This window comes from Canis lupus, chromosome 3, assembly GCF_011100685.1.
Source record: "Canis lupus familiaris isolate Mischka breed German Shepherd chromosome 3, alternate assembly UU_Cfam_GSD_1.0, whole genome shotgun sequence".
NCBI lineage: Eukaryota > Metazoa > Chordata > Mammalia > Carnivora > Canidae > Canis > Canis lupus.
The window spans coordinates 62,458,871-62,473,663 of NC_049224.1; the positions used below are offsets into that span (position 1 = coordinate 62,458,871).

General features: G+C 61.5%; 1 protein-coding gene across 4 annotated transcripts; it reads left to right on the forward strand.

The window, feature by feature from the left end:
* The first annotated feature begins 624 nt into the window (after positions 1–624).
* MXD4 (MAX dimerization protein 4) lies at positions 625–14,688 on the forward strand. 4 transcript variants are annotated; one of them, XM_038533258.1, is made up of 7 exons: positions 625–785; positions 880–979; positions 4,338–4,367; positions 9,335–9,547; positions 9,813–9,927; positions 10,921–11,083; positions 11,390–14,688. In XM_038533258.1, the coding sequence occupies exons 1-7, from the start codon at positions 722–724 to the stop codon at positions 11,545–11,547; spliced, it is 843 nt and encodes a 280-aa protein (XP_038389186.1). In that variant the 5' UTR covers positions 625–721; the 3' UTR covers positions 11,548–14,688. The 4 variants fall into 4 exon arrangements, with proteins under 4 accessions (XP_038389186.1, XP_038389187.1, XP_038389189.1 ...); XM_038533259.1 differs by having other exon boundaries at positions 9,335–9,499; XM_038533260.1 differs by lacking the exon at positions 9,335–9,547 and having other exon boundaries at positions 626–785.
* The last annotated feature ends 105 nt before the right edge of the window (positions 14,689–14,793 follow it).

Consider the following 14,793-nt stretch of genomic DNA (forward strand, 5'->3'; position numbering starts at 1 on the left):
CACTGTGTCCGGCGGGAAAGGGTATCGTTTTGCAGCCCACCCCAGGTCCCCTGTCCCCGCGGAGCTGTCCCGGAGTGGCCGGGGCTTGCACAGTGCGCGCACCCCATGGCCCGCGTACCCTGACGCGCCCCGGGGCACCGGCCCCGGGGCGTGCAGTTCCCCGGCACTCCGCTTCCTCTCGGCAACCCGTCCGGCCGCGGCGCCCTCATTGGCCGCGCGCCCCGCAGCCGCCATTGGTCCGCGGGGCCTGTTTTACATAGAACGCCCCGGGCCAATCGGCGCGCAGAGCCTACTTAACATGCACAGCAGCCACCAGTCAGCGAGCGCGGGGGCCGGGCCACCACGTGCTGTTGCTAAGCTTGGGCTTCTAAATTGTTACTAGCGCGGCCGGCCTATAGGAACCGAGCATCGCATCTGTCAACATTCTCGGCCCGGCCCGAGGCGTTCGGACGGCTCCCATTGGCCCCGGCCCGACCCAGCACCCGCCCCCAGAGCCGCAGCGCCGGCCCCCATTGGCTACGCCGGCCGCCGCTCGCCCTTATGTGTCAATTTGAGGGCCCGAGGCGGAGGGTGGCGGCCGAGCGCACTGGGAGTCCGCGGGAGTCGGGGAAGTAGGGTCGCCGGGCGCGCGGGGCGGGCGGCGAGCGGAGCCGGCCGGAGAGGGCCGGGCAGCGGCCGCCGCCGTCCCGGAGAGCGCGGGCGGGCGCGGGCGGGTGGCACGATGAAGCTGAATTCCCTGCTGATCCTGCTGGAGGCGGCCGAGTACCTGGAGCGCAGGGACCGAGGTAGCGCCCGCGCCCCTTTGTGCGCCGGGACGCGGGGGGCGGGCGGCAGGGCCGGGGCCGGGCGGGGTCCGCTGACCGCGCCGTCTGTCCGCAGAGGCCGAGCACGGCTACGCCTCGGTGCTGCCCTTCGACGGGGACTTCGCCAGGAAGAAGACAAAGGCGGCTGGCCTGGTGCGCAAGGCCCCGAACAACAGGTACCGCCCCCCACCCCGCCCGGCCAGGCGCCGGGGGTCGTCCCCCCCCTCCCGCCCCGGAGCGCCCTCCCCCGGCCCCGACCCCCCGGCTGCAGCCCAGCAGCGGCCGCGCGCCCCGGCGGCCAGCCTGGAGGAGGAGGAGCACCCGGGCCGCGGCCGCAGCCCCGCCCGGCCGGCCCCGCCCGCGCCGTCGCCATCTTCCCGCGGGCCGCGCCTCCTCGGCCTCTCGCGTAAACAGTGCCACGCGTACAGCGCCCGCCGCCCGGGGTCTCCTCCCGCAGCCGCTCCCCGCTAGCAACTTGTTCTGGACTTTTCCGGGCAGGAAGAAAAGTTGTCGGTGGGCGCTGGCCGGGGCCCCGTGCGTCCGGGGACACTGAGGGTCGGTGCGCACTGCGTGGGACTGCCCGCCGCGGGGGGTGGCCGCGTCTGCCCCGCTGCTGCGCCGAGCGCCCCCACCCGCAGGGCCTGGACAAAGAGGGCGTAAGCAGGCCGTGCCCGGGGGCCCCCCTGCCCATCGTCCTGACATACGTGAAGCTGCGGCGACAAGTGTCGGGTCCCCTTCTTTGGACAGGAGGCCCTCCCGAAGGGTAGCCGGAAGAGGTGCTGGCCGCCTGCAGCAGCCCTCCTGGTGCCAGCACTCCCCCACCCCCTACTCTGGCCTCCTTCCCAGGCTGTAGAAGAAAGCTGGGGTGCACATCCTTGCAGGAGGGACCCTGAGCTAGGGCTCCCGTGGGGCTCCCCCTGCGAGGGCCAAGAGGGCCACAGCACACCAGGCACGGCCTTGGCCTCTCCGGCTCTGGACCCTGTTGCCAGGCAGGGAGCCTTGCAGGGGGCTTGGGGGCCCCTTGGCAGAGGGTGCGGCTCATTCCTGTGGCCTGCTCGTTCTTGGGAAACAGAATGGCTGGCACAAGGACCTATCTCCTGTGACGTTCTGGCGCCCTGGGCCTGGCAGGGGATTGCTTGAGTCTCCATCTGCCCTGGCCGGACGTGCCTCTGAGTCCCAGCTCCTGGTCCCCTGCTGAGGACGGTTTGGGAAAGGATTGTGAGAGGACACCCCCTCTCTGGTGTCCTCGAGGAGCTAGCTGGCTCTCACTGCCCCACACGCCCTGGCGCCTGTGGAAACTCTGGAACGTGACCTTAGAGTCCCATGAGGTACCCAGAGTTGATAGCCAGAGTCATAATTAAGACTCTGGGGTTCCTGGTGTGCTGAGGGCTTCTCGTACTTTTCCTCCAACCCAGGATAGATGCATCATAGGCTGAGAAAGCAGGTGTTGAGAAATTGAATTACATGCCTGGGGCCAGCCTCCCATCCTCGGAACCCCGATTCTGAGGTGGGCTCCTGGCCTTCTATGTGCTGCCACCTTGAGGGCCCTGGGGAGGGCTGAGGGGGTTTCCTGGGCTGCAGTGTGCCTCCGTGCCCCTCCTCTGGGCAGAGCCACTGGACCCCCCAGTGAGAGGGCCACGAAGGCTGTCCCTACCCAGCTGGGCCCAGTCGGCCCAGATCAGGGGTGAGGGCAGAGCAGGGCTCAGAGGGTCCTGGGCCTCTGACTTGACAAGGATGTCCCACCATGCAAGGTATCTGTGTCTCACCAAAGTGAGGGGAAAGGGTGGGCCCCGGGTGAGGGGTGAGCAGTGGGGCAGGAGAGCAATGTGTGTGCAGGAGGTCCCATTATTGCCAGGGCTCTAGGAAGGGCTTTTGGGGACAGTGGTTCAGTAAGAGGGAACTGGAGCCAGCCTGCTGGGGCTCAGGTCCTCCGAGAACATGGGTACAGGAGTTCCTACCTGGAGGGCCCAAAGTGAACGAAGTGATGCCAAGAATGTTCTTAGCAGAGCTCCAGCCCGGGGGCCCCTCTTCCCAGGTGTAGGACAGGGTGTTCCTGGGACCCACGTTACAAACCTGCCACAGGCCATTGCAGATGTCTGGGCCTGGGAGGAGCCCCAGGAGGGGCTCTGGGCCCCTCTCATCCCCAGCTAGCCAAGGAGTGACCCTCGCCCTCCAGGAGGAGTGTAACCCAGACAGTGAGGGGGTGGCCAAGCCCTCTACGTCAAAGGACACTCACTAACCCTCACATCCTTCACACGGGAGCAGACCTCTAGACCCGCACTGAGGAGCTGTGGTCCTGGCTGAGAGGAACCTGACAGCTCTGCTCCCTCCTGGTCCTGGCCAGCCCAGCAGAGGTTCTTTGGCTCCCTGCCCAGCTCCTGTGACCAGCAGGCCCTCAAGATCCCCCAGGACCCAGGTCTGGAGGCTCTCTCAAAGCTTCACAGGGAGGCCCAGGTGGCCCTGGTGAGCAGAGAGGAGGCCTTGGACCCCATTTGGCTTTGGTAGGGCCATGAACCATGGTAGGTGGCAGAGGCAAGAAGGATGGGTAGGCACTCTGGCTGGTTGGATGGGGACGAGAGACACCTAGCCCAGAGTTCCTGGGAGCAGGAGAGTGTGGGCAGGCAGGCAGAGGTCAGCAGAAGCTCCAGGAAAGATTGAGGGATAGGGGGACACAGCACTCAATCTGGGTGTCCCCTGAGGTAGTCTGGGCCCTCTGCTCACATGTGAGGCAGCCTGGCAGGCCTAGGAGCCCTGGCAGTCCATGGGCTCCCCCCCTGAACTGGGAAAAAACTCTGGAACTGGGAAATTGATCTTGAATTATTGTCCTACAAGGCAACTACCGCGGAACTGCCTACCAGGGTCCTCAGGATTCTGTACCCTTGTCTGGATGGGCCAGGTGGGTAGGGCTGGAGCAGCAGATAGGGCTACTGCTGGACCCAGAGAGGCCAGGACCATGGCCCCAGAGGGAAGCAGGAGGGCCAGCCTCAGTCTCCCTCCTGGGCCGGGTTGGCTCTGTCCCTGGGTATCCCCACTGGTGCAATGAACTGTGATCATGTAGGTGGGAGAGCCCAACCGCAGGGGAGTGGCACTCTGGGAATGTCAGGAGGACCACTCCATGTCCTCACCTGCAGTTGGCCCTCTAGGCCGACTCCTGGGGCCCCAAAGACACTGCTGGCCTCCAGGAGTGTGGAACGGGCAAGGCTGGTGGCTCAGTGCCCAGGAAGCCTTGGGAGCACAGGGTGGATCAGTCCTACTGCCTTCTGGAAGGCATCTTGCCTCCAGAGCCCCCAAATGCCTCACTGAGTAAGCCAGGTGGCCCTAGGCATCCCTAGATGCAGCTGCACCTCTGTCTCCTGTCCTGGTCACTTGGTGCAAGGTTCCCCCACCCTGCCTTTAGTCACAGCTGCTCACTGCCCCAGCCCTCCTCATCCTGCCACCATCTGCAGGTTCCTAGGCCCCTGAGTAGAGCTGTCATTCTTTTGTATTGGTGATTAGGCAGCAGAGTGAGCTCTGTCTTTCTATCTCTCTAAACAGGTCTTCACACAATGAACTAGAAAAGCACAGGTAAGTGATGCCCTGTCCCCCACCCCCCAGTCACCCATATGAGCTGCCTAATCCCCCTCCCTGTGTGTCCTGGGTATGGCTGACCATGCTACCAGGCGCACCCTTGCTTGCGGAGGGTCAGTTGTAAAGGAGGAGTCAGGCTTTGCCCTCAGGAGGCAGACACGGGACCCAGGACCTTGGAAGTTGAGGGCACGGGTGAGGGTCTTGGAGCATGCCTGCTCTCTGGAGCAGGAGATCCATCTAACATGGGGCATCTGAGCCCCTTTGGGAGCAGCTCTCGAGAGAGCTCTTGGGATGCTGGCCTCCAACCAGGAGGGTTTGGGCCTCTTGGTCTGGGGTCCACTGCACCCTGGGGCCTGCCTTCCAGGGAGCTCCCACTGATCACACGTGGGGCAGTGGGAAGAGCAGCTGGTCTTTGGCTACATGGGCTGCGGGGAAGGTCTGGCCAGGGGCAGGATCCTCTGGAACCCTTCATGCCCACCTTCTGGCTGCAGGGCCGGGTCTACTCTGGGTCCTTTGAGGACCGAGAGGGCAGGGAAGGGGAGCACTGTCGCCCGAGGTACGCCCTGGCGTGCCTCCCCAGCTGATCCCAGCTTGGGTGCTATGGGCCTGGCTCTGCCCCCAGCGGCTCCAGAAGCCTGGGCCCACTCTGAAGTAGGGACAAGATGCAGGCAGGTTCAGCCCTGCACACAGGGACCCTCATAGTGAATCTCAGTGGGGTGGTGGGAGCTATGGGTGGGCACAGAGACCCCAAAGGCAGGAGCCTTGGTGCCGGGACCAAGGGCTGCCACACAGTAGCTTCTTCCTGACCTCTGTTGCCACCTGTGAAATGGGCCAGTGTGGGAGGGGGGCTTCTGCATACAAGTTGAACTCTCCCAGCTTGCTCTGGGAAGGTTTGGACCTTAGCCAGTTCTCTGTGTCTTCCCCCCGCACCGCCCCCCCCGACGCCCACGGCAGCGCCAGCTTCCGCTCCCCTGGGATTCGGCCCTCAGCTGGGCGGGCGCTGGGCAGGGACAGGACACTGTGTTCTCTGGAGGAACCGTACTTCCTGGACTGCTCCTGTGTGTTTGAGGGGTTCCTGAGAGGCCGTGGAGGTGGGGCAGGTGCGGGGGCCTAGAAAGCCAGACAGACCCTGGGTCACTCCTAGGCTGGAGGAGATGGCTAGCCTTCAGTGGGACCCAGGGGCCTGGACAGGCATGTGGAAGTGTTCTGGAGAAGGCATCCTGGGGTAGTGCCTGGGAAACCAGCCTCTCCGTGCAGAAGGGGGATGATACTGTGGGAGATCGGGTGCCAAGAGCATGGCAGCTCTCAGAGCAGGACAGATTGCTGGCCTTCGACCCCTACAACTGCCCCTTGACTCTGGCCTTGGCCTCAGTGACCTTCTCCTGAAGCTTGCCCTTAGGCTGGGTCTTGGAGGGTCCTTTTGAAACATAGAAGCAGGGTAGATGGGTTGCTTGAGGTCTCTATCCATTCCCCCATCCCCATGCAGGGTCCTGTGCCTTCCTGGCCAACAGATAGATGCAGAGAGCCCCTGGTAGGGACCTGGGTCAAGGCTGTACCTGTGGCTACCCAGTGCTGATGCAAGATACTCCTGGCTGCTGGCCACAGGAAGGAAGAAGCACTGGCTGGGTCACCCGGCCAGCCCCAGGGAGCAGGCCCTGGAGGTCGCCCTCCCTAGAGGTGTGCCAGGTCAGCCCCACGGGGCTTTCCCCTGCCTGTTCTGTGAGGCAGCCTGGTCAGCCTGGCTGGTCCTCCTCCCAGGCCTCCCCATCCTCCCTCATAGAAAGCAGCTCCAGTGGTTCTGCTAGGGCCAGTGCTCTACTACTGACCCCGGGCCCGGGGGCCAGGCAGATTGGGTATTCCTTGGCAGGATGAGCCTCCTGCCCCAGCTCCAGACCTTTTGTGTGTGGATTAGGGGCTCCCTGTAGGCCAACCCCACCTGCCTGGTGCAGCACAGGGTCTCTGTAAACCTCACAGCTAGAGGATACAGGTGAGCAGAAGAGGCCAACAGGGGCCTCGTTCCCCGGGTAGCCACAGGGCAAGGCAGCTCCTCCTTTTCTGACCTCTTTCTTCCCTGGCGGCCGGACCTGGGGTGGCTCAGAGTGTGGCTGTACAGACGCTGGGACCTCCTTTTCAGAGCAGGGGCTTGTGGTGAGAAGCTAAGAAGGACTTGTGTCCAGAGCTGGGCTGTGGCCAGTGGCCAGAGACCAAGCTGCTATTAACACTAATGCGGTGATTCCCAGAGGCAGGTTTTGCCTCCCGAATCTACACAGGGTTCCTTCAGGAAGTGATGAATTTTCAAAGCTCCCAGGAATGTTGGGGACAGCCACGGGGCGCTGGCAGAGGGCCTGCGGCACCGTGGCCGCTCCAGCTTGGGGCGGCTCCAGCTCAGGGCTCCCCCGGGCCTCGGCACCTCCTCCGCTCCCCCCAGGGGCTGTATGTGGGACACAGGAGGGTGGGGACCTGCCTGGAGCCCCCACAGCCAGTGCCTAGCAGAGCTGGGTCTGGCCCCACTGAGACTGCAGTCCTGGCTGAGTGCTCTCTGGGACTTGGGCAGGTGTGTGGTCTGGTGCTAAGCCTTGCAGGGGGATTGTCTGGCGGGCTCTCTGTGTCCTTTGAGAAGCCTGTGATTTAGGATATCTAAAGCAGCCCGTCCACGTCCATCACAGACGCTCAGGGGTCCTCCCCTGCACCCCACCCCAGAGAGAGCCATCCTAGGCGCCTGGGAGGCCACACCTGCATCCTCTTCCACGCGGATACTAACTCACATGGATAAAAGTGGGACTGTGTTATCCACGGTTTCATAACTCGACCTTTCCCCTGACACCGCATGAGCACTGTCCTCCCGTGTCTGAGCCTTTTCCTCCCCCTGGCCCCCGTGTACACACAGACAGTGTCCTTAGCCATGGTGCTCTGCTCAGTCCCATGGTGGAGCTGGCCTTGTGGAAAGCTGCACACCTGGGGGATAGTGCAGGTGCCACTCAAGGGTTCAAGTCCTGCCGCGGCCCTTGTTTGCTCCCCGCAAGTGACGCGTGGCTGGGCGCCCGGGCCAGCCCCAGAGCCAGCTAGTCTAGGCTGTCCCGCCCAGGTGCCCGCCTCCCCTGCCGGGTGCTCATTTCCTAGCCGGCTGTGCGGCCTAGTCGCTTTTGTGTTTAGCTTAGCTGTCTGTGTTCTGCAACTTGGCTGTGTGTGTCCTCTGCCCATGTCCACATTAAGATATTCCTCTTTTTATTTTTGATGTGTATGAGCTCAAAATGTCACGAATACTAACCGTTTGTCTTTTATGTGTATTACAGATATTTTTCCACTGTTATTTGTCTTTTTAGCTGTGTTTTTTCTTTCTTGTACAAATTCTCTTTCTGATTGTAAAAGTAATGTGTGGTTTTTTTTTTTTAGCATAGAAAACCTGAAAATACAAAAACAAAAAAACAAAACAAAACCGTAAAGCCAAAGAAATAAACGTTGCCAACCGCATCACCTGGAGACGCATGCCTCCTGCTCGTCATTGTGTCCTGTTGAGTCTCTTGTGTGCGTCTGCTGTTTTTTTTAAACGATATTGGGTCCCTTGTCACATAGATGGTTCCGTACGCCTATTTTTTCACTGAACATTCATGATGTGAGAATGTGGAATACACTAAAATGATGGTGGTGGGATTTGGGGTACTTTATTTTTTATCTTGTTTTGCAGTTTGATTTTACACAAAGATCACATACTGCTTATGTAACCACGCAGTAGGTTGTCAGCATTGCCATTTGCTATAGAGCATACGGACAAGGGGACCCCACGTGTGAGCTTGGTGAGGGTGGCAGGACAGGAGGGCCCGCTGTGGGAGGGTGGCTCTCTGCCTGGCAAGCCCCTCCTGGAGCACAGAGCACAGTTTGCAGCTGGTGCCAAGTGTTCCTGGCCCCATTTGCAGCGGTGCAGCAGGGGTACTCCAGCCCCTTGGAGGTGGGGGAGCGGAGGTTCCCGGACTCCGGGTGGTCATGCTGGCATGCCCTCTTCCCCGGTCTTGTATTTGTGTGGAGGTGGGAGCTCCTCTCTGAAGGTCCTTCAGCCCCCAGGCAGAGCATGGGGCTGCTCTACACGCAGGTCCCCAGTGCCCAGGCTGTCAGGTCCTGAGGCAGAGCACAGCCGGAGTCGTGTCCTGGAGGTTCTTCCTCACTCAGGCACATGTCTAGGTCCTGGGGGTTCTGTGGGCTGGAGTCCTAGGTGGGGAGGTGCCCTGTCAGTGGGAAGGAGCCATGTGGGCCTGGGTAACAGATGTAGGGCCATGGGATCTAAGTGCCACCAGCTTCCTTCTACAGGGTGGGACTGTTACTGCCGCTCTGCAGACGGGCTCTTGCCCCACACTCAGCTGCCCCTGTTCCCAGGCCTTGGGTGCCCCCTCAGTCCAGAAGAAGTAGCCATCCCTGCCCACTTTCCTCCCAGGCTCTAAGGCTACAAGAGGCCGTGGATGTGCTGGGGCTTTTGCATGTCGGGGACAGAGGAGAAAAGCTGGGACAGCAGAGGTTGGCACTTAATGAGGGAAGGAGCATGCCCTGGCCATGGTGCTGGCAGGGCAGCTGGGCAGCAGGTTGTCAAGACCTCACAAAAACACCTGCGCCCTGTCCTCCAGGGTCTTCTCTCAGAGTACAGCCTAAGCAGAGCAGTGCAGCCAGGCCTTCCTGCCAGGATGGTCCATCACGTGGATATGGCAGGGTCTCCCGGGCCATCGTGGTGGCCAGGGTGTGCTTCAGGGTGAGCTGTGGCCACCCTGGTGGTCTCTGCCAGCTTGTCCTTCTCAGAAGAGATGAGCCAGGAAGGGCAGGGTTTCTGCATGGGCAGGATACAGGCCAAAGCCCCTCACCCAAGGCCAAGGCTGCTATGTGAACAATGCCACTGGGTCTTATGAGGACAGTTTTGTGAAAACCTGCATTCATCCGCACAGACACAGGGACAAAATCTACAATAAAGCTGTTTCCTCTAGGAGATACGAAATTGGGGTGGGAGGGGCTGGTCCTTGGCCCTCCCTGACCCCAACGGACCTGTGTTTCTGTGGTGACATGACCAGAGACCACTCTGAACGTGACAAAGTGGAATGCCAATCCTGCCTGGGGCCCCCTGGACATCTAGGAGCAGCCTGCCGCTGCAGGTTGTGCCCTGGCCTCCTGGACCTACTGTGGACGGTGGGGACAGTGGGGTGAGCACGGGCTCCGAGGCCCTGAGGGCTGTGCAGGGCTGGCTGGCTATACAGGCCCTGGCCGTGGGCTCTCCCATGTTAGGGAATCTGGAAGGCGGGTACCAGGCTGCTCTGGGGAAACTGTCAGCCAGGCTGGGAGGGGAGCCCCAGAGAGGGACCCTCAGCAGGTCCATGCAGGACTCTGACTGGCCGCCTCTTGTGCCACCGCTGTTGTCCCCACGGGCGGTGCCACCCTGGCCTGATGGTTCCGTGTCTCCTCTTTCAGACGAGCCAAACTCAGGCTCTATCTGGAGCAGCTCAAGCAGCTGGTACCCCTGGGCCCTGACAGCACCCGCCACACCACGCTGAGCCTCCTGAAGCGCGCCAAGATGCACATCAAGGTGAGTGGGATGGTGCCTGTACCACGGCCATTGGCTGACTGTCCTATACACCCAGGGGGAGTGGCCAGAGGGCCTGAGGGGAACCACCTAGCAGGTATACATTGAGAGCCTCTGGGGGGCTCTGGCGCTAGGTGGGGGTGTGCAGCCACAGGGGATGCTGAGGGCTAAGGGGGTCACAGGCACATGCAGGGTTTCGTTGAGAGGGGGTGGGGTGGTGGTGGACGGTTAGCCATGCCAGGCTTGGGGAGGGAAAGGTGGGCTGCAGATGGCCCCTGGGGCCCTGGGCCATGAAGGGGCAGCAACTAGGAGAGATGGGGCCAGGAGGGGTGGGATGGGAAATAGGCAGCCCAGGTGTATTGGGAGCTTCTGGGTGGAGGGTAGGGTTGGTCTCCTGGGGCTGGCAGAAGGGTAGATGGAGTGAGCCATTGTTGAGGGCAGGCCCCCAAGGCCTGAAGACAGACTTGCTGGTTTGGGGGGGGTTCTTAGGACACTTGGGCCAAGGGTGGGTCTCCAGGAAGGACCCTCAAAGCCTCTGAGCTGGCAAGCAGGGGCAGCCCCAGGCAGAGTGGCTGGATCTTGGAGAGAGTCACAGTCAGTGCCCTGGAGTCTCACAGAGCAGGGAAGGATGAAGAAGCAAGGGGGCAGAGTGCTGCCCTTGGGGCAAGTAGGGGGTGAGGGGACATCAGGGGTGAGGGAACACCACCAAGGCAGGATGTCTTCCTGGAGGCAGTGCCAGCCCAGGGCCCATGTGGCTTGGCTTGGCCAAGCTGGCAGTGGCTGTGGGTCTCCTGGAGGTGGTCAGCAGATGCAGGGCATGGGCCTAGGAGGGGACGGGTGATGTCACCACCCAGTAGGGTGAGGAGGGGGCTCATTGGACCTTAGGGGCCCCCTGGGGACTAGGTACCCTGCGGCCCCGGGGCCCTGGTTCTTCTGGTAGGGGGGACGGCTTCCCTACCTCCCATGGCTCACAGACCCCTACCCCTCCACCCCCAGAAACTGGAGGAGCAGGACCGCCGGGCACTGAGCATCAAGGAGCAGCTGCAACGAGAACACCGCTTCCTGAAGCGGCGCCTGGAACAGCTGTCCATGCAGAGCCTGGAACGTGTACGCACGGACAGCACGGGCTCCGCTGTCTCCACTGACGACTCAGAGCAAGGTAGGTCATGAGAGCGGCCAGGAGGAAGGGAAAGCCAGGAGGGCAGGGTGGCCGCGTGTGCCCGGCAGTGTGCAAGCACTCCCCAGTGTGGAGCAAAAGTCAATGGGATGAGGAGGGTGTGGCATGGAGGGCAGATGGCCATCGTGTTCCTCACCAGGCTGCAGACGGGGAGCCCCGTCCTGCCCCCACCCTCCAACCCCCACCCCCAGAGCCTCTGCCTCCTCCATGAAGGCCAGAGAACGGCCTTGACTTTGAAGGAACCCCTGTTGGCACCTCAGATTCTGACCCCCTCCCCGTTCTCCCCAGAAGTGGACGTAGAGGGTATGGAGTTTGGCCCTGGTGAGCTGGACAGTGTTGGCAGCAGCAGTGACGTGGACGACCACTACAGCTTGCAGAGCGGTGGCTGCAGCGACGGGGGCTATGGGCCCCCCTGCCGGCGGCCTGGCCGCCCTGGCCTCTCGTAGGCCTAGAGCCCTCAGCTCCTTGGCCCGCCTGCCTACCCGGCCAAGCGTGCCAGCCCTCCAGTCCTTGAAAGCCTCTCCGCGGGCCCGCTGCTGTGCCATTCTGGAAGCTCCAGCTGCCGCCCAGGCTGCCCGCCTCCGCCCGCCTGCCGGTCAGGGCCCGCTGTGCCGCCCACCCCTCCCAGCTGGGCAGGGACCCCTGCAGAGAGGCGGGGCCCAGCTCTCACATCCTGGAGCCCAGCGTAGCCGCCTGTTCTCAGATTCCTAATCATTCCAGAAGTATTAAATATCATTGCTGCAAATCTCGGCGGGCACCGTGTGAGGGGCTTAATGACCACTGCAGGGAGCTCACACCCCAACCCTGGATCCCAGGAGAAAGGAGTGGACCGAGGAAGGAAGGAAGGCGTGGCTCTCCGTCCATCTGTCCATCTGTCTGTCAGTCCACGTAGTCTCCTGAGGCCTGGACAGAGGGACCCATGAAGGGCGGGACTCGGGTGAGCACCCTGGGGCAAGTGGGCGGAGAGGGGCTTTTGCACCCCCACAGGTGTCAGGAGCTAGGGCTGGGCTCCTAGGGACAGGCCAAGCCACCCCATCCCAAGCTGGGCAGCTTCTGCTCTGTTAGGTCCCTCAGATGGACACACGCACACGCCTAGGCACACATGCCCCCATGCATATACATGCACACATGCAGACACACGTGGTCACTTGACCCCAAGAGGGTATGTGTCTTGGGGAGTAGGCCCTCCAGGGTCCTTTGGGCACATGCGGGCCCCTGGCCTATGCTGGCTCCTCCTCCCACCCTGGCTCACCTGCCTACCTGTGGGGAAGGGGGCTTTTCCTCCCAGCAGGGGCTTAGTTGTGCTGGGGGTGGCAGCGGGAAGCCAGAGTTCTCAGGAGGCTTTCTCATCTACCTTTAAAAACAAAAAAAAAAAAAGGCAAAAAAAAAAAAAAAAATGCTGCCCTGCCTAGTAGCCCAGAACAGGGCTCCCAGAAGAGAGGCTTTTTCCCTAAAACAAAAGAGAAACATTTTTAAAAGAGAAAAAAGCTCTAAAGACTCCCCACCAAGCAACATCAGCATGTGCTGCCTCGACTTCCTGTACGAGATTTTTGTACTCTATTTTCCTAGCCACCGTTGTGTCCTTGTTTGCTGAGGGTGGGAGCGACCCAGCGTCTCAGGGACTCGTCTTGTCTGTCACCGTTGTCCAAGTGTGCCTTGTGTCCCACATCTGGCCCTGCCCCGCCCACCACCACCAGCATCTCCCCTGTGGCTCCAGGGCACCCTGGCCCGCCCAGCAGGTGACCTCCTAGCTTCCTCCCCACACGTGCCAGCCACTGGTGGCAGTCACAGCTTTCTGGGCGTGAGAGCCTGAGAGCCAATAGGGCCAGGTCAGGGGCTGTGCGGGCAGCTCTCTGCTACCTGGCCTCCCAGTGACCCAGCACTCTTGCACCCCGTTTCACCCTCTCCAGGGGTTGGTCAGAGCCCGCTGGGCAGCCTGGCCTCCTGGTCAGGAGCCTGCTAACCAGAGAAATAGGTTCTTACCTGTACCCAGCTTGACCCTTCCCTGCTCCCTGGCCTGGGGTGAGGCCTGCAGATTTCAGACATTGGCAGCTGCTGAACACAGCCCACACCTGGGGTAGCCAGGCGTGGACATTAGGAGGCCTCTCCTGGCCTTTCCTGAAGGTTTCTGAAGTCCTTGTCCACACAGCAATATTTGGGTGGTTTGCTGTGGGGCTGGCCTGCAGTAGGGTCAGCCTCCCTTTCTGGTGCATTGTAACCAATTTCCAGATTGTGGGGGAAGGTTCATGTTTATATTTGGTCATGCCGACAGACACCCCAGGGTGGGTGGAAGAACGGGTCCCTGGAAACATCTCTGGCACAGACTCTGCCCTGCAGGGGCTCAGGATGACAAGTGGAAAGCAGGTTGGTGGGAGACAGGGCATGAATTGGGGAGACCGTGCAAACATCTTGCTATTGGTTTTAAGGAAAATGATTCTGTCAGCATCTCCTTCCAGCTTCCCGGGGTGAGGAGGGTGTCTGGAGTGCCCAGAGTGGCTTCTCCTGTCTGCCTGAGCATGTCCACAGAATGAGTGTTCCTGGTGAGCATCCAGCCCTCTCTGGGCAGCATAGGAGTACCTGAGTTGAAGACCCACTACAGGAGCCACAAGTCCAGGCCCTGGGTTGGTCTTTGCTCTGAATTCTTAAAGCACCAGCTCCCCCATTAGCTGGGGGCTCTGCTCCCTCCCTAGCCAGCAAAGTCCTCCCTGGGTGACCAGTGGTGGTCCTCAGCTGACCTTCCTGGCAGCTCAGCCCATGGTATTTCAGGCCATGGTTGCCACGGGCTGGGAAGCTGACCTCCCTGCCACCAGCAGACAGGTGAGGGGTGGTCCTCAGGGCCAGGATCTGGTGCTAGAAGTTACACATCCATTCTCCCGTCCTCTGGCTCCCTGCCTTTTGCACGGATTAGCTGTTGCTATTGGCCACAGAGACCCAGAGGGGGCCTGGCTGAGGCTATGTTGGATAACTGAGCATTGTTGAACCTGTAGAAAGCAGATGGGGGCAGAACAGGGCTGTAGGGGTACCTGTGACCTCTGTTTGTATGCCCCCCACATACACCTAGTGGGTCACTGTGGCCCTCAGTGGCCGGGATCCTGGAGCTCCAGGCTCAGGTCTGGGCCCACATCCTCCCTGGGAAGTGGCCCCCATACAGCAGGCCCAGCTGGCAAGGGAGATTGTGAGAAGGCTTCTCCTCCTCAGAGCCCTGGCCACCTCTGCGGTTTGAGTCCTGAGCCCAGTGCCCAGACCTGCTCTCCTGGCTGATGGAGCCGTGTGCCCAACTATAGCCCCGAGGGCCCCAGACAATCCCCATCTGCTGAGTGAGGCAGGCTTCCCCCACTCTCCCACCCCCTGCCTCTCTCTGGGCTGGCTAACCTGGGGCCCCCTCCCCAGAACTCTGACCCTGGGCCACATTTAGGGCAGGTTCTGTGCCAGAGTCTGGGGCTGCCCAGGGGGCCTGGTGCTGGCCAGGTCAGCGAATCACAAGGTCTTCGCCGGAGAGAATTGGGCCACCCACCTGCCTGTTCACCGGGAGGGACTGTGCTGTACCATTCTGTCTTTGTAATATAAATACAGATTTTTATACCTCACCCCTCTCGCTTCCAGTTCTTTCCATCACCACATTTGGCTCCTCTCTCCTCAGCCTCCATAGGGAGCCTGAGCCCACTGGTGACTGTGTCAGCCTTCACTGCCCT